This window comes from Humulus lupulus, chromosome 8 (assembly GCF_963169125.1).
Source record: "Humulus lupulus chromosome 8, drHumLupu1.1, whole genome shotgun sequence".
NCBI lineage: Eukaryota > Viridiplantae > Streptophyta > Magnoliopsida > Rosales > Cannabaceae > Humulus > Humulus lupulus.
This window is the reverse complement of record NC_084800.1, coordinates 104,489,777-104,510,165: the sequence shown is the minus strand read 5'-3', so window position 1 is coordinate 104,510,165 and position 20,389 is coordinate 104,489,777. Positions and strand designations below refer to the sequence as shown.

Genomic DNA, 20,389 nt, shown 5'->3' with positions numbered 1-20,389 from the left:
ATGTCAATTCTACTAAGTAATTCTCAATGATTTCAAATAAGGAACCATGAATTTGATTAAATAACATATATTTGAGCGTAAAAGTAAACTTTCTTGTAACATGCATACATGGGACGGTTCTTAAAACTAGTGTTGAAGTTGATAGATTCTACGTGCTCATTTTATTGCCACAAAAAAATTAAGCAAGAATTAGTTTATCAATTGTTAACATTATCATATTCCCTCCTTAAATCATAAGATTTTATTCTAGAATTTTATTTCACAAAATTATTTATTTAATTAGCACCTAAGTCACATTTGTTTTAAAATAAAAAGTCCCAATTATTATTTTAAATAAAGATATATGACAACTTTTATATTTCTCACAAAATAATTAATGAAACATAATTATTTAATTCTTAATAATAATAATATTAATAATAATAATAATATATACTCATTTTCTTTATCAATGTTTCTAATTTAATAAACAGAATAAATAAATAATTTATCCTTTTAACAATTTAAGACTTTGAGGTCACCGCATTTTACATCTAAATTATAAAATTTTAAAAGAAGTTGAAAAAATCCAAACTATCAACCCATTTACTTAAATAAATTTCTTAGTCCCATTTTAAAACAGTTTTACTTAGTAATTATTTACAAATAATAATAATAATAATAATTGTATTAATAAAAATGAGAAATTACATTTTTAAAGTGTGAAAAAATTGCATTTTTCATATGTTAAATTATTTGAGCATATACTTTATATTTTTTATTTAGAAGGAACTTTTCTCAAGAAACTAAAAATAAATTCCAGCAAGCATTTGTTACATTAATTCTTAATAATTAAATTTGTAAGCATAAAAAAAATATGGTTTCTTTCACAAACTTTGAAAAAAAAAAACGACATGCATTTGATGAAGGAAAAATGCATATTTACATGTGAATTTTACCTATTTTACTTGTCTTTGTTTTAAAATGTGAATCACAAAACATGATTGATTCTCTTGCAAAATTATTTATATATTTCAATAGAATGCATAATAAAATCAGCAAGCATAGATTTAATACACTTAAACATGCATATCTAGTCATATTATAATATAACTCACGTAATCATATAATCATACAAATATACACATAATTTCCATAAATTTCTATCCAGATCCCCTAATCAAGGCCCTAAGCCTTATTAGGTAATTTGGGACGTTAGAACTATCCCCTCCTTACAGGAATTTCGTCATCGAAATTTTACCTAAACAACCCAGGATACTGATTCTACATATTTACCTCCATCTCCCAGGTCGCTTCCTCGACCTTGTTGTTCCTCCATAATACCTTAATCAAAGGTATAGTCTTGATCCCCAGGACTTTGTCCTTCTTGTCTAAAATCTGAATTGGCTGCTCCTCAGAGGATAAATCTATCTCTAGTTCCAAATCCTCATAGCTCAGCACAAGAGTCTCATCAGATACATACTTCCTCAACATGGAAATATGAAATACGTTGTGCATGCTAGACAGTGCAGGGGGTAAGGCCAACCTATAGGCCACCTGACCGACCCTCTCTAGGATATTGAATGGTCCAACAAACCTAGGGCTCATCTTTCCCTTCTTCCCAAATCTCTTCACCCCTCTCAGTGGTGAAACCCTAAGGAAGACATAGTCTCCCACTTGGAATTCCATGTTCCTCCGCTTTGGGTCTAAATAACTCTTTTGTCTACTCTGAGACGTATCTTCTCAATAGCCTCAGTGGTCCTCTGGGCTGCTTCAGGACCCAAATATTTCCTCTCACCCATTTCTTCCCAGTGAATGGGTGACCTGCACTTCCTACCATACAACATCTCATAAGGTTCCACTCCAATAGTCGTCTAGTAGCTGTTATTATAGGAAAACTCTATCAGAGGAAAATATTTACTCCAAGACCCCTCAAAGTCCAATACACATGCTCTCAGTATATCCTCTAGTATCTGGATGGTCCTCTAAGACTGTCCATCAGTTTGAGGATGGTAAGATGTACTGAATATCAGCTATGTACCCATCGCCTTCTGTAAACTTCCCCAAAAACTTGAAAGTAAAGATAGGGTCCCTATCTGACACGATAGACCTTGGAGTCCCATGAAGGCGTATTATCCCTCTAACATAGAGAATTGCATACTGGTCAACTGTGTAATTCATCCTCAGTGGTATACAGTGAGCTGACTTCCTATACCGATCCACGATGACCCAGACTGAATCATGTTGGCCCACTGTCTTGGTAAACCCCACATAAAAATTCATCGTCATGTCCTCCCACTTCCACTCTGGGATATCCAGTTGCTGCAACAGCCCTGCTAATCTCTGATGCTTTGCCTTGACCTACAGACAGGTCAGGCACCTTGCCACGTACTCAGTCACGTCCCTCTTCATCCCAGGCCACCAATATAAAACTTTCAGATCCTGGTACATCTTTTTGGTGCCTGGATGTAGAGAATAAGGGGTAGTATGAGATTCATCCAGAATATCCCTTCTGATCTCAGTGTCCATCAGAACGCAAATTTGATCCTTATATCTCAATAAGCCTATGCCTGACACTGTGTAGTCCTTAGCTACTCCAGCTAGGATATCCCCTCTGATCTTTCCCAACTGTGTGTCACTTAATTGATTCTCCTTAATCCTCTCCAAAAGAGTAGACTACAGGGTGATGTTGGCTAACTGGTCCACCACTAGCTCAATTCCTACTCTAGTCATATCATCAGCCAACTCCCTGGATATCTTCCTGGCACTATACAACTGTCCCGGACCCTTCCGACTTAAGGCATCTCCTACCACGTTGGCCTTTCCTGGGTGGTAGAGGATTTCACCATCTCTAACCAATGTCCTTGCCTCATGTTCAAATCCTTCTGGGTGAAGAAGTATTTCAAACTCTTGTGATATGTGTATATCTCACACTTCTCACAATATAAGTAGTGTCTCCACACCATCAGTTCAAAATCCACTGCTGAAAGCTCCAAATCATGTGTGGGGTACCTCTGCTCATACTCCTCCAGCTGACGTGATGCATAGGCAATCATCTTCCCTGTCTGCATAAGGACACAACCTAAACCTTACCTCAAGGCATCACAATAAACCACAAACTTGTCCTGATTTATAGGAAGACTAAGAACTGGGGCAGTGATCAGATTCTTCTTCAACCTCTAGAAGTTGTCCTCACACCTGTCTAACAGCAAAACCCTCTGATTCTTCCATGTCAACTCTGTCAGTAGTGACACAATTTTGGAAAACCACTCCACAAAGCGTCTATAATAACCTGCCAATCCCAAGAAACTTCTAATCTCTGAAGCAATCTTTGGCCTAGGCCAATCTTTGACCGTCTCAATCTTTGTCGGATCCACCATAATTCCATCTTTACTGACTATGTGACCTAAGAAAGTCATATGTGGTAACCAGAATTTACACTTCTTGAATTTTGCATACAGCCTATGTTCTCTCAGGCTCTGTAGTACCAATCTGAGATATTGCTCGTTCTACCATCCACTGCCACTGGTAGTGACCTAACCCATCTCCTAAAAACCACTTACTCCCCTATAGGAAACAAGGTCCAAAACCCACTACATCGTATTCCCATGGCCTACACAACCTATCGATTGCCCTACTAGATACAAAGGAATATGTAGCCCCAAAATCAATCAAAACTGAATAGGAAGTGCCAACACTAGAAAGTTGACATGTCACTACTGAGGGTCGAGCCTCAACCTTTGATTGTGTCAATGCGAACACTCGAGCCAAAGCCAAGTTGTCAGCCTTCTTTAGTTCTTCCTTCTTCGATCCTGGGAAATATTTCTTGAGGTGCTCAACAATATCGCATAAAAAGCAGGCCTTCGCCCGACACTCTCTGAGATGACGTCTCCTGCATCTGGCACATTCTGGATACGTCCTCCAACTCTCATTGCTGCCTTGGCGGCCAACCTGTGCACCCCAAGTCCGCCTATCTGGGCCTGGAACTATAATGGTAACGAGGATCTTCCTCTTTTGGTCACTAGAGCCTCCGCAACTAGCTCCAATAAAGGGAGGTCCCACCCACCTAGTGTCTCTTCTGGCCACATTCTCACACCAAATCTTGTTCTCAGCAGTAAGGGCCTTCTCAACTACCTAAGCATAAGTTGTCACTCCAGGTTTTGAAGTAATTTTAACATCGTGGGCTATCATGATGTTTAGCCCACGAACAAACCTCTTATTTCTTATCACATCAGTTGGCACCAAGTCTACAGCTAACTTGGCCAACATGTCAAACTTTAGGGCGTACTCTATAATAGTCATGGTCCCGTGCAACAAATTACTGAACCCATTAGCCTTTGTAGCTCTAACTGCATCATTATAGTATTTCTCATTGAATAGTCCTCTGAATTCTTCCCAGCTCAGGGTCTTCACATCTCTGGTCTGAGACACCACTTCCCACCAGATTTGTGCATCTTCCCGAAACATGAATGTTGAATAGGCCACTCTATCATTACTTTCCACCCCCATAAAGTCCAGGACGGAGGTGGTCATATCCATCCACTACTCAGCTCGGAGCAAATATGGCCCTCCCTCAATGGTAGGAGGGTGTTGTTTCCTGAAGCGCTCATAAAGAGGCTCCCACCTATTTTAAACCCCCAGTTGTTGTTGTAATACTGGTGCCACAGTAGGTGGCACAACCGGTGCAGCGTTCCCTGCTGGAACCTGCTGTTGTCTCAACAGGCGGATTTTGTTATCGTGCCTCTGTATCCTAGCTTGCATATCAGCAAGCACCTGTTGCCAGTTCTTAGGAGCTGGCGGAGGGTTCTGACCCTGGTCGTTGTCTCTGGCCTAACTTCCAGCGCTGGCTGTCTCATGTGATTGCCCTGGAACCATACTTCCAAGCTTATCTGCAATCAATGACTCAGCACATTTAGCAGTAATAACGATGCCCAACACAACTCCCATGGTCCAAAACCAAACAATTGAGCATACACATGCCTTAATAGTGCAAATAAGTAGTTCAATAGATTCCTCATATAGCAATCATGCTAATAAGCAATTCAATTTATATTCGTGCCCAATCAAGGTGCTAATAAGCACATTCTTCTCATCCACATAACAATCAAGGGTCAGGTCCTATCAGTATAACTCATGCTTCCTAAACATGCATGCAAATAAGATATTTATATGTCAATTAAGAAGGTAACACAAATTAACATGAATAGCTACCGAACCCTGAGTCAAGCTTGTCTTCAGTGGTGAGCGCACATGCCCAGCCAATCTTTAGGAACCAATAAACATAAGTCGCTCTAATCCCAAATTGTAACGTCCTCCTAATCTAGGACTGTTACACTGTGTAATTTAAATAGTTATTAACTCGGTACATGAGTCATTTGAGTTTAAATCGTGTAACTAAAACACACCACAAGTTTAGGTATTAAAAATTTCAGTCAAAAGTCAACCATTTTATTAAAAGTGTTTAACTTCCATACATGGGATCCCATCGTAGTTTAAAACATTTACAAACCCAAAAAAAAAAATGAATACAGAAGTCGACCTAGGCGGCAAAATTAGGGTCCACCCCTAGTTCCAACTGATAACCTCAGTCGTGGCAAATGAGCAGGCCGCATGTGTACACTCTACCCCTAAATCTCTCCAACCCATTGATGGTCTAGATTTTCCTTTCTTTTACCTACACCATTTAGCACCTGTGAGCCAAGGCTCAACAAGAAAACATAAACATGCTAATAAGCAGTATATTATCATATTGTAAACTCATAACTATCATGCCAACAGTAATAACCTTACTCATGCATGCAATTAACTCAAATAAGTGACTGTAGAGTCATACTAGGGCTTAATGCCCATCTTTCATATAACCAGCATTAAAGTTGGCCAAGCAGGTCTGATGCTTAGCATTCTAGATGACCCTAGAGGCATGCAAGCATATATCTTGCTTCCGGGTTGGCTTAACTCTATCGGCCAGCGTTTAACACGCTATTACCGCCCTCGAATTCTAAGTCCAACCTTTAAACTCTCAGCTCATAAGCCGAGTCCTTTAACCTTTAACTAATAAATTGAGTCTTCCAACCTTCAAATGATAAGTCGAGTCTCAACCTTTGACTAATAAGTCGAGTCTTAACCTTCGACTAATAAGTCCAGTCTTAACTTCGACTGATAAGTCGAGTCCCTTAACCTTCAATTGATAAGTCAAGTCTTTACCTTCGACTAATAAGTCGAGTCCTTTAGAACCAGCTATACCCTTGACTATTAATCCAAGCCCTTTATCAGATAACATAGATAAACCTTCAGCTTATAAGCTGAGCTTCCCCAATCAGATTACAGACCATCAATTATTACACAACATAGGTAAACACAGCACATTCAATATGTTTAATAAAACATTCTCAATATAATGTGAATCTTGTACTATAATAGGGTCGAGCCCTAAATGCAGACCAGGTGCAGTTTTCTTACCTCACGTCCGAGTGCAAAGTGTATTAAGAATGGCCCTCGATCACGATCCTGGTTCCTAGCCCCTAGCGACAACCTAGTCACAACCAATAGAGAATCTCCTCACAACAAGCGAATAAACCAGAACAAGTCATAGCCTCCAGTACATCAAATTCTACTAAACCGGGTAGTATGATCTATCCTGAGCCCTTAGGTTTGAGTTCCCACACTTAAAAACCCTCCTAGGGCTCAAAACCCTTCAAGCGTCGCAGCTCAAAATAAAGGAACCGCATCCCACCCCAAGTCAGATAGCCTAAGCTCCCCTCTGATTCGACATGCGATGTGGCACGCCCTAGCAGGTGACGCAGCTCAAATGGCTCGAAGGCACCTGCTTCTTCATCCTGTTCATGAGAGTCGCGGTGCCCCAAGAACAGGGCCGCAGCTCGCCATGAAAACCCACAATTTTCTTTTGTTTCTTCAAAAAAAAAATAACTCACCAAAATCATATTCAAACATAGCCCAATCCCAAAAATAAAGTTCCCAGTCGATTCAACAGTCCAATATCTTCAAAACCCATGCAAAAGCTTGGCCAAAAATCTCCTCAAATCTCAAAATTCAGAACTGAGTTTCTAAACTCTGAAACTTAACAAAAAATAGAGAAAATTCAAGGAATTAAAGCTATAAATCATTACCATGGCTGCCCTAAGCGATGCTAAGCTTTTCCCCAAGCAATCCTGAGCCTAAGCTTGCTTCGATTCTCCTTAAATCGTGAAAATTCCAAAAGAACCAAGAGAAAGAGAGAGTGAACAAGAGAGAGAGAGAAAGAGAGTGTTGAGTTGAGTGAACGTGTGTTTGTTAGGATTACTTAGACTCTAAGTAACCTTATGCAAATCCCGAGGCTCGGGGTACCAAAAATGTCCTCGAGAGAAAAATGGTCAAAACTCCTGGAATTCCTTCCTAATCTCACTAACTTCAAATATTTCCACAAATATTTACTCCCATTACCCGATATCCCGGTAATGTGCTAAATACCCAAAATATCCCTTGACTCACCCTGAGTTTAGTATTGGATGCCGTTGTGATTTTCCCGCTAACTTGCTCCCTAGGATCGCCTCGTGCCGAGTAACCCAAATATATCCACATAATAATGTGTTCTAACACATATATCACATATATGCACATATATTCCAAATATACCCATAACGGGAAAAATTACAAAAATTTCCCTTCTGATAAGAAACGGGCCCACCTGCATATTTAATACACCTAAACATGCATATCTAGTCATATTATAATATAACTCACGTAATCATATAATCATATGTTGGGAATATATGGCTTTAATCTTTACAAATCAACAATGAATAATGATAATAATGAAATATTCCAAACCCTAGATGTTAATCAAGATTCAGATTTAAAGTATGAGTACAATTCTTGATAATCAAATAAACATGTTCATGATATGAATGTTAATCTTGAATATAAGAAACTAAATGATTAAATGATGATAAGATAAGCTTATATACATTTAATCATCTATACCAACAATAGAAAGAAAAAAAAACATAATAGAATGACAAAATACAATATTAGGGTTCGAGAGATACAACCTTTGTATTGAGCAACATGAATCTTCAAACTTGGAGAAATTCTAAGGATTATACACAATATAAATATTGTTGTCTAAAATATTTATTCCAATTCTTCCCAATTTCTTGAAGCTTCAACTAAGTAGAATGAGCTTTGGGATTGAACAGGCCTTGAAACTCATGCAAGTCAAGCAAGCTTGATGAGTTTCTTGGAGAAAACTTTTGGTCTTAGAAAGCTAGAGAGAGAATGAGTTTTAGAGAGAGAGTTGGAAAGTGTGATCAAGAATTTTCAACTCTAATAACCCATATATAGTGTAGGCATCATCATTAGTCTAACCAATAGAATTAGAGCATTTAAAACACATCATTTTGAGCATTTTACGTAAACTGTACAGGCCTAAAAGATCGCCCAGGCGATACGTCGCCTACAAGCATGCGATGCATCGCCTGCTAGGGTTTTTGAAGCCCTACGCATTTTGGCGATGCTACGCCACTTAGGGGGCAACGTATCGCCACCCTCTCTGACTTTGGACCCCTCCAATGGTCCTAAAATTTCTCCAAATGCTACCAAAATTTTTGGGAATGTTTAGATACCTCATTGTATCATTTAGACCCATAAAAGTTACTTTTAGATGCCTTCACCACAATCTCATGTTTTCACTTCTCTTTAAGTGAAAATCGTTAAGTGTTTTGCACCTCAATGTGTAAACATCTGAACCATTATATTTAATCAACCTCAACATTCCCCCACTTGGTTAAATATATTCCTCTTGTCTTAGCTCAACAATATTGGTGCATAAAATAAAGTATCTTTTGATTTGAACCTTATCTTAGTGAGAGTATTACAAAGCTTTATCGAAGTAATTGGTGTCTTAAAGATTGAACCAAGTGCTCCTTAATGATAAAACCGGTAACACCGCATACACCTCCTCTTGACCATTCATTTTCCCACTTTTCTTGCTTAGCACTCATATGGTCATGTGCTCATCCATTTCATGAACTTTCCGAGGAGAAACTCCAACTCCCATGAGAGGCGGAACCTCCTTTAAGTTCACATAGGTAAAGTTCTTACAGCATATTTGCTACCTTTAGAGATGCTTGTTGCAACAATTGAACTTCGTTAAAAGCCCTAGGCTTAACCCTCACTCGGTAGCTACCAAGACTAACCATCCTTGGATGGAACTCATGATTTTGTTAGTGCTGAAACAATTCACCCAATAACTTGTTCTTACCCATTGAAATCTTGCCCTTGATGTTCACATGTTTGGAGTAGGGTTTCCATCATTGGTGAATATATTATTCTAGGAGTTTTAGTCCCATCCCTTTTGAAGTAGAACTTACTAACCTCTCCGCAAGAGGTTTTGTAAATGGATCTGCTAAGTTCTCACTTGTCTTTATACGTGAGATCAATATGATTCCCCCTCAAATCAATTGTCTCACATACTCATGTCTTAGAATTATATGTCTAGACTTCTCATGCCATTATAAGCTCTAGCTATTGTGCCTTGTTTATCACCATTGGGATATTCCTCATGAAATCCCTAAGCAACTTGGCCTCTTTGCCATTTGTCTCTAGAGTTATAAACTCATTCTCCATGGTTGAGTGAAATATATGTTTGTTTCTTTGAACCCCAAGAAATTGCTCCTCCTTCAGCATAAACACCCAACCACTTGTAGAGAGATTATCTCCTACACTTGATATCCAACTCACATCAGAATATCCTTCAAGTATCTTCGGGAACTTTAAATATTGGAGACCTAGCTACTTGGTCCTTTTAAGGTGCCCTAGAACTCTCTCAATCACTTTTCAATGTTCCATACTTGGATTGCTAGTAAACTCACTTAGTTTACTAACAGCTCTACCATTATTCTTTTCAAGCTTTATGCTTGAATCAAATGGTCTATTTGCCTCTTTGATTTTGAGATGACTAAACTTGTCAAGTACTTTCTCAACATAATGTTCTTGACTTAAGGCATAACCCCCACTATTTATTCTCACTTTTATACCCAATATGGTATCAACCTTTCCAAGGTCTTTCATCTTGAAAGTGGAAGATAGAAACCTCTTCGTTTCCATTATGCATTTCATATCATTACTCAAAATTAACATATCATCAACATATAGACACACCAAGATGACATAGTCATCACAAGTCTTAGAGTATATGAACTTGTCCGCATTATTGTGTCTAAACCCATCCAAAATTATGGCTTTATCAAATTTCTCATCCATTTTTTCAGTGCTTGCTTTAAACCATATAATGATTTAACGAGCCTACACACTTTATGTTCATTTCCCCTCAGAACAAAACCCTTTGGTTGTTCCATATAAATCTCCTCATCGAGATATCCATTTAGGAATGTCATTTTGACATCCATTTGATGAACATAAAGGTTATATATTGATGATAAGGCAAATAAAACTCCTTTTGTGGTTGTTCTAGCAACCGGTGCATACGTGTCAAAGTAATCAATTCCTTCCTTTTGTTTAAACCTTTAGCTACTCATCTAGCTTTGAAGCATTGTATGTGCCATCAGTGTGATATTTCCTCTGAAATACCCACTTGCAGCCAATTGGTTTTGAACCTTGTGAAAGGTCTACCAATTCCCATGTGTGGTTTTACATAATTGAATCCATCTCATCATTTATTGCCTCCTTCCAAAAAAACATAGTCTCACGAAGACATTACTTCTTGGTAGGTTTTGGGATAATCATCAACTTGAAGAATCATAGGAAATTTCCATGTGACTTCTTCAAGTCTACTATAGAGTATCGCTACTTGAGAATATTTCTCAATTAATCCCAATTCTTTAAGCCCTTGGCATCTCCGATGCAATATTGATTTCTCAGCAACCTTTGAATCTTTCTCTTTACGAGATTCTCCAACATATGTGGGTTCTTGAGAGTTACTATCACAATATAACATATTCTTAAAGAACACCACTTCACTTGATTCAATTATCACATTAGACTCCAAGTCTAATAACCTATAGGCCTTGCTATTTGAGGCATAGCCAACAAATGCACACTTTACGGCTTTTTGACCCAACTTGGTCCTTTTAGGCTCCATGCTCTTGCAATAAGCAAGCCACCCCCACACCTTAAGATAGCATAGGTTAGGCTTCTTTCCTCTCCATAACTCATATGGAGACACATTGTTCTTTTTCATAGGAATTCAATTCAATATATGACACGCAGTAAGCAAGGCTTCACCCCACAAATTATAACCCAATTTAGCATGTAAAAGCATAGAGTTAATCATCTCATGATAAGTCCTATTATTTCTTTCATTTATTCCACTTTGTTGTTGAGTATATGGTGCAGTGTATTCATGTATAATGCTATGTTGTTCACAAAACACATTAAAATCATTTGTAAAGTATTCACCACCTCTATCACTTCTAAGAGCCTCTATTTTCTTTTCCAATTGATTTTCTACTTCAAATTTATAGATTTTAAATGCATTAAATATCTCATCCTTACTCTTACGTAAATACACATAAGTATACTGTTACACCCAGATTTCGAGACCAGAGGTTATGACCTCAAAAACTAGACTCGTCAGGTGTGAGCTCGAAATGTATGAAAACATTGTATCGTTCAGCTGTAAGATCTCCGAAGTAAAATAATGACCTTGAAGATGTGTAACCTCGGGATGCTTTCTGAGTTTGAAATGACATGACATTGGGATACATCTGTTATCGATTGCCTTCGGATTAAACAGTCCGAACTTGGGAAGTGCAGGCTCGAGTATGATGGCTTCGATAGTGTCAATTTACTCCGAGCATGTCCTGAAGTAGGATGGCAAGTTCATAGCAATATCTTAAGTCTCAATAGCCACAAGGTCGATCGCTGATCTCGAAGACCCGATGAGTCATCTGGGATAGCCCGTTATGTATGAACATATTTATTGTTGTATAATCCCAACATTTAAGGGATATTATTTAGTCTGTTATTCGTTCCTGATTCTTATGGGACGTTTCCATATATGTAGGAGATATTGTATTTAATGTCATTATTTAAATTGATATACAAAATATCTTCCCAAAAGATGTGGGAATGAACTATGTAACCTCCCCTATAAATAAAGGAGGAAGGATCACTTGTGAAGGATTGATTTCTTTAGGCTGGAGAATAAGCTCTGGGTAATTCATCTCTGAAGAATTTCCAGAAATCTTTAAGCCTTAATAATACAGACTCGTGGACTAGGCAGAGTTAACTGCTGAACCACGTAAAAACCCTCTTGTCTTTCTTCATTATTCATTCGCCTCATAGTAAACGTTATTTAATTGCTCTACGATTTAAGTTGACGAAAAATGGCGTCAACATATACCTAGAGTAATCATCTATAAAAGTCATGAAGTATCTATTTTCTCCTCTAATCAACATGCCATTAAATTCATATTAATCACTATGTATAAATCTAGCAAGTTTGAACATCTATCAACACTTGAAAAAAGGTTTTTTTTTCCATTTTACATTTAACACATTTCACATTTATCATGCTTGTTCACATCACAATTAATTAATCCACATTTAACAACTCTTTTAATTGTGCTATAACATATATGAGCAAGTCTATTATGCCATAAAGTAATAGAATTAGAATTAATCACATTGCAAGATTTAGACGTCATATCATTATTGTCACTATCAAGAGCACAAAGCTTGATCATTCCATCACATGTATAACCATTTCCCACAAAAGTTCTCAATTTAGTCAAAGTGAGTTTACCGAATTCCAACTCCATTTTGATACCGGATTTACTCAATAAACTTCAACTCATAATATTTCTAGTCATATCAAAAACATAGAAAACATTAATTAGGGTCACTTTATTTCCATTAGTGAATAACATACCAATGCAGCCCCTTCCAAGTACCTTGGATCTCTTTTCATTTCCCATTTGGACTTCAAATCCCACCTTTGCACTTTCAAAGTATCTGTAAAGAGTTTTATCATAGGTTGCATGAATGGTGGCACAAGTATCATACCACCATCTTTGCAGCTTTCCTTTGGTTGCATTAACTTCACTCAAGGTTGCAATGATCTCAACATCAAATGCATTGGTATCTTTACTTAGTTTTTCAATGATCTCAACTTCAAATGCATTGACCTTAGTATCTTCACTTTCTTTTGCAATGATCTCATCATCAATTGCATTGACATGTTCACCTTCTCTTAAGGTTGCATTAGTCTCATCGCTACATGCATGAATCATGTCAATTCTTTTTAGGGTTATCATACTGTAATGACCCAAATTTCCTAATAAGGCTTAGGGCCTTGATTAGGGGGCCAGGATGGCAAATTTTAGAATTATGTGTATCATTATGTGATTATGTGAATAATATTATAATATGATTTGATATGCATGTTTAGGTGTATTAAATATGCATGTGGGCCCATTTCTATTTAATTGGTCAATTTTCATAATTTGGCCTGTTTTTGGTATATTTGGCATATATGTGGTATGTGTGTGGTACTTCATTATTATTTGGTTTTGCATGGGTTACTCAGCATGAGACGATCCTAGGAGGCAAGCCAGTGGGAAAGTCACAACGGGATCCATACTTGACTCGAACTGAGTCAAGGGGTATTTAGCACATTACCAGGATATCGGGTAATGGAATAAATATTTGATGATAAATTGGAAGTTAGTGAGATCAGGGGGAAATTCTAAGAATTTTGACTATTTTACCTCGGGGACATTTTTGGGACCCCGAGCATTAGGATTTGCTTGAGGTTACTTAAGCTTGAAGTAACCTGCTAAAATAATAAAAGAACGTTCAAAACATTCCCTCTCCCTCCCATTCCCTTTTCGACACCCAATCACATTTTCAAAGGAAACTTGAGTTTTAGGAGTCAGATTTTAGCAAGGATCGAGGGATAGCGATTCTAAGGAAGATTAGAAGCTTATTAGCTGGGGTAGTTAGTTGGGAAACAACTCAATTGGAGGTAATCCAAGTTTTAAGTTCTAAGTTTTTAAACTTTTTAAGCTTTGATTGGATTTTACGTTTTGATGAGTTTTTGAATGAATTGAAGCTTGGGTTTTATTGGTGTTAGAAAATTAGGATGTTTGGAAACTTTGAGTTTGGGATTTGGATATGTTTGGGTAGGTTTTTGGAAGGTTTTAAGTGGGAAAAGTAGAAGGATATGGATGGTTTCGTGGTCAAGTCGCGACCTTGTTCTAGCAAGTCGCGACTTGGATGAAGCCAGAAGCCAAGAGGAGGATGCCTGGGGGTGTGCCGCAACCCAAGATGGGTCAACTCGCAGCCCGCACCCAGAGCCCAGGCAAGGGGCTCTCAGACTTGGGGCAAGTCGTGACTCCCTAGGCCAAGTTGCGACCGGCTTGTGCATTTTTGCCTAGATTTGGTTTTTAATCGTGGGAACTTAATTCTAAGGGTCTGGGGTCGATCCTACTACTCAATTGAGTAGGATTCGACATCCCGAAGGCTAGGTTTGGGTCTGGAAGTATTTATTTACTCATTTTGATGAGGTTTTATATTATGGTTGTGGCTAGGTTATCGCTAGGGGATTGGAAACATGATTATGCTTGAGGGTCGTTTATTGGTAACCTGTGCTTGGACCAAAGGTAAGAAACTGCACCCAGTATGTGATGCATGTGATGCATAAGATACATGTGATTAGGGCATGGCATGAATGTGGAATATGAGATTGACTAGAGCTTGAGTCTCTGTAAATGTGCATGCTCATAATTATGCTAGTGAATGTTGAGTAAGCATGTTGAATGCCCTATATTTGAATATTTGACATATTATATATGCCGGAGTGCATTGTTTACTTGCGAGTGGTACTGACTCAATAGTCAAAAACGGCACGAGTCTTAAGGAATTGACCTATGAGTCAAGAGTGACATAAGCGTATTGAATGCAGAGCCGAAATGATTAGATCTAATCAACATAAGCATTAAATATCTAACCAAACCCAAGTTCGATGAAAACTAAAAGCGCTTGTCTAGTCTAAAGGCTAGTTACTTAGAGCCAGGGCCAAAAAGGCTAAGGTGATTGTAATGTCACATTACTTAAGGTGTAGAGCCCAAGTGCGTGATTCATTTGTCATTTATCTGATTAGGGTACGGAGCCCAAGTTCGCAACTCATTTTTCACTTATCTGATTAGGGTGCGGAGCCCAAGTGCGTGACTCATTTTTCATTTATCTAATTAGGGTGAGAAGCGCAAGTGTGTGACTCATTTGTCACTTATCTAATTAGGGTGTGGAGCCCAAGTGCGTGACTCATTTGTCACTTATCTAATTAGGGTGTGGAGCCCAAGTGTGTGACTCATTAGTCACTTATCTGATTAGGGTGTAAAGCTCAAGTGTGTGACTCATTAGTCACCTATTCAAAGATGGACACATTAGCCATCTATTCCCATATTGACTTGATAGTCATCTATACAAGGGGCAGGGCTCGTAATCATTTATTTGGACTTGTCTGCATGCATGAATAGGGCTATTACTGCTAGACATGCTATTATGATTCAGTGACGTGTTATTATCTATTCATGAGTATGTTGAGTTTTCTTGCTGAGCCTCGGCTCACGGGTGCTATGTAGTGCAGGTAAAGGCAAAAGAAAGTTGGACCATCCTTGAGTTAAAGAGCTTAGGTGACGATGTGTACATATGCGTCTGCTCGACCACCACGGTTGGGGGTTTAAAGAGGAACTAGGGTTAAACCCTTTTGCCGCTTAGGTCAGCTAGTTGTAAATCTTTTGTTGTAATTGACCTTTAAATTATATTTTGGGATCCCAATGTGTACAGTAAACATTTTAGTGAAACGTTGTTTCTTTGACCAAAATTTTTAACCCTAAATCGTTAATCATACTTAGTTACACGATTATGACCAAATGACTCGGTTAACAAGTTTAGCACTGTTTAAAATGCACAACGTAACGATCCCTTGGTAGTAGGGTGTTACAATTTGGTATCAGAGCGAGCTATGGTTAAGGGTTCCTGTAGACAAGTTGGGCATGTACACTCGTTACTAGAGACAGCTTCACTCAGGGTATGGTAACTATTTATGTGGTTATATGCTTAACTACTTAAATAGAATGTAAATGCTTTACCTGCATATTGTATTAGGGAGCATGAAACTCTAATAGAGCTTGACTCTTGACTATCGATATGATTATATGATTACCTGCTCAGTGAATATATAAATGTATTATTTGCATGCTGAAGTTGGAGGCATGGTATGAATGTTGGAAGAGCAGGGATTATAATTGATGTATGAATGCTATATGCATGTTTTTAGCACTGCAGTGGTTATGAATGTAGTGTGGTATGATTGTTCTCATGGGGAAGGCTTTTGAATATGCTCATCATGTTTAATGGGTCAAGTTATTGACTGCAGATTCAATCAACAGGTATGTATCCTAGGCAGATAATGAAACCTAGTGGTGGTTATACCAAGGCTGGGAATTACAGCCAGGGTTTGAGTTCTTCACCTGCGCCTCATAATTTCTAGCAGGTGTATACAGATATGCAATTAAGATTGCATAGTCAAGAGGAAGAGATTAGGTGTTTGAAACAGCAGCAGGTTTTTGTCAGGGAACACATCTTCCTTTGCTATGCCAGGAATGGCAACAGTATTGACTCAGCCTAGGGTTGAGAATAGGTGGGAATTTCTGTGTGGAAGATTCTAGGAGTATTACCCTCCAATTTTTGAAGGAGGCCTAGATCCATTCAAAGTTGAGCAATGGATGGGCATGATCAGTTCCATCCTCGAAAGTATGGGATGGTAAGTCATGATAGGGTGATCTGTGCTACATATATGTTGTGGGATGATGCCCGGACATGGTGGGAAGTAGTATCTCAACCACAAGATACATTTGTGATGGACTGGAAAGAATTTAGGCATCTATTTAATGAAAGATACTATTGTGATGTAGTCAAGACTGCTAAGATGAATGAGTTTCTGAACCTAGTTCAGGGAAATGCAATAGTAACCGAGTATGATAACAGATTCGACTGGTTGGCCAAGTTTGCATTTGATATGGTACCCACGGATGTGGCTCGGAATGAAAGGTTTATCCAGGGATTGAATCCCAGAATAGCTCAGGGCATTAAAGTTGCCCCGGTGCATGAAATCTCTAGCTATGCTCAGGTAGTAGGAAAGGCTCTTGTTGTTGAGAGCACAGGAAATCAGATTGAGAAGGAGAGTGCTCGAGAGTGCAGAGCTCAGACAGTAATACCTCTGTTTATTGGATCGAATAAGGACAAGGATTGGAAAGTTTACCCAGAATGCACTCGGTGTAAGAGGCGTCATCTGGGAGAATGCCGAGCAAAGGCATGTTTCTTTTGTGGAATGGTTGGGCACCGTAAGAGGAATTTCCCAAGGCGAAGGAAGGATGAGCCAAAGGGGGTGGACAGCTCGACTCCAACTTCAGTGTTCATTCCAATGCAGTCAGAGACTGAGACTGAGGCTAGTTCCTCAGTGGTGGCAGTTCAGCTTTCTAGTTTTGATTTTGTATTGTGCTAACTAGTTTTGGTGCCATGTTGTTCTTTGCTTATTGCATCTAGCAAGGCGTAGACTTGTTATGCAGATTTCATGGTTATGTTGTGATGAGAATGTGATATTCTATTAATAATTTGAAGAGATGGGTTAGGTTATGGTGAGAAGGGACTCATCAGTTGATTTGATAGGGTTGGTTATGACTGACTTCAGTATGATCTGGATATGGATTGGTTAGCCAAGTATGAGGCAATGATAAATTGTGAGAAAATGATAGTAACTCTTGGGTTTAAGAGTGGGAAACCCTTGTGATAGTTGGCACTATACTGATGACATCTGTATTCAGAGCTAGAGATTTTTTGCAGGAGGATGCATTGAACTCCTAGCTGGGGTGTGGTGGATACCACTTAGGTTGTGTCGGTGGGATCAAGACAAACTGGATTAGTCTGTGAGTTTCTGGATGGGTTTCCAAGGGATTTGTCAAGATTATCTTTAACCAATGAGATAGAATGGTAATTGGATTGGTGCCGGGGATGGAATCAGGTCTAGGGCATTTTATTGGATGGCTTCAACAGAGCTGTAATAACTAAAGGCTCAGTTATTGAGTAAGATGGTATTCTCCAAGGTGGATCTTTGATCTGATTATTACCAACTGGAGATCAAGGAGAAATATATGCCAAAGATTTCTTTTATATTAGATATGGGCACTAGAAGTGCTGAGTTATGTTTTGAGGATTTGACTAATGCTAAGTTGTTTTGATGGATTAAATAAATAGAGTATTCAAAGATTATCTTAATTGGATTTGTGATCGTCTTGATCGACGGTATGGTGGTATACTCTTAGTTGGAAATTTTCCAAGGTCAAGGAACGCCTTAGAGGTCAGGAATTTCCTTGGATGGGTGGGATATTACATGTGCTTTGTGGAAATGTCCTGAGTCTTCTTACAGATTAGAACCAATTTGAAGGGCCTGAGATCGATCCTACTACCCAGTTGAGTAGGATTCAACGTCCCAGAGGCTAGGTTTGGGTCTGGAAATATTTATTTACTCATTTTGATGAGGTTTTATATTATGGTTGTGACTAGGTTATCGCTAGGGGCTTGGAAACATGATCGTGCTTAAGGGTCGTTTATTGGTAACATGTGCTTAGACCAAAGGTAAGAAAACTGCACCCAGTATGTGATGCATAAGATACATGTGATTAGGGCATGGCATGAATGTGGAATATGAGATTGACCAGAGCTTGAGTCTCTGTAAATGTGCATGATCATAATTATGCTAGTAAATGTTAAGTAAGCACGTTGAATGCCTTATATTTGAATATTTGACATATGATATGTAACGACCCCAAATTCGCTAATGAGGCTTAAGAGCCTTGATTAGTGTGTCGGGAGGACATTACTAGGTTACATGTGGTTTGCATGACTTTATTGATTTAAATGCATAATTATATGGTTAATAATGCTTGTGTGATTATATTGGCTTTAATGTGATATGTGTATATGGTAATTGTGAGAACCATATTATTATGTGGGTAGGTCTACAGAGCACGACTCGAGGCGATCCTGGGGCTAGTTAGCGGGGAAAAGTCACAACACAGCTTAACAGCTGACTTTGGATAAGTCAGGGGTAATTTAGGTATCGGGTGGCTATTTAGACTATCGGATTATGAAAATAAATATATGTTGAGGTTAGGAAGTCTAGGCGGGAATATTGGGGGATTTTACCGTTTTTCCCTCGGGGACGTTTCCGGCACCCCGAACCTTGGGATTAACTTAACGAATAAGAAAAACTTAAGGAAACCCGTAGAAAGAAATAAATCGACTTTATTTCTCAGCTCATTCTCTTCTCTCTCAAGGAAAACTAGGTGAAAAGCCCAAAGGAAAAAGCAGAGAAAATTCTGGGACTTTTGAGCTGGGAAATTGCTGGGAATGAGGCTGGATTTTGAGGCTTAGTTCAAGACTCATCTAAGGAATTGAATTAACACTAAGGTAAATAGGGATTTCTCTCTCTTTGGTTTAAGAATTCTGAGTTCTCAGCTGGGTATTGAGGTGTTTGTACCATTGATGCTTAGGGTGGAATTTGAGCTGGAAAGCTTTGGAAACTAGCTGGGTTTTGAATAGAGAAAGGATCCAACTGAAGAGGTAAGCTTTAATTCACGAATTAGAGGTTTTAATTTGAGTTTTTGACTGGTTATCTTTGGGGATTTATGTTCTTAAGTTTCAGGAATTAAGTGTGTGATTTCTATGAGTTTTAGGTTGAATTTTCTATTGAATTGTGTGGTTTAACTTGCTCTGAAAGTGCTGGGGTTGTTGGGTGTTGAAATGGGAAGCTTTGGGATGGCTTTGGACGAGGTTTAGATGTTGGAAATGGTTGGTTTTCTGGGCTCGAAGGGAAGGGCCGCGGCTCTGTTCTAGAGCGTTGCAGCCCTAGGTTGAAGAATGAGCCAAGGAGGCTCAGCCAGGGGTGAGCGCCGCAGCACCCATTGCAAGGGCCGCAGCGCATGTCTTTGCCCAGGGTGGTCCTTGGTTCTGTTTTGAGGCTAGGACCGCAGCTAAGCTTCAAGGGCCGCAGCCCTTAGTTGTGCACTTGAACGTTAGGGGTTTTTAAGGACGGGAATCGAACCTAGAGTGCTCGGGATCGGTTTCACCACCGTGCTTGGTGAGATTCGATTTCCCGGAAGTTAGTTTTGTACCTGAAAACCTATATTTGGATGTTAATGAAACCTATTACTTTGGTTGTGACTAGGTGATAAACGCTTAGGCTCGGGAATGGATCATGCTTGAGGAGTGTTGCTCATAATCAAGAACTGCGAAGACTAAAGGTAAGAAAATTGCACCTGGTTGAATATTTGTGACGGGACTAAGGGTTCCCTATTGAGTATGCTTGAAAAGATGGTATTATGCCATG

General features: G+C 38.8%; 1 protein-coding gene across 1 annotated transcript; it reads right to left on the bottom strand.

The window, feature by feature from the left end:
- Positions 1 to 3,546: 3,546 nt before the first annotated feature.
- Positions 3,547 to 4,512, bottom strand: LOC133795903 (uncharacterized). The gene is made up of 2 exons (XM_062233369.1): positions 4,210 to 4,512; positions 3,547 to 4,113 (listed from the first exon to the last, which is right to left on the bottom strand). The coding sequence occupies exons 1-2, from the start codon at positions 4,510 to 4,512 to the stop codon at positions 3,547 to 3,549; spliced, it is 870 nt and encodes a 289-aa protein (XP_062089353.1).
- Between the last annotated feature and the right edge of the window lie 15,877 nt (positions 4,513 to 20,389).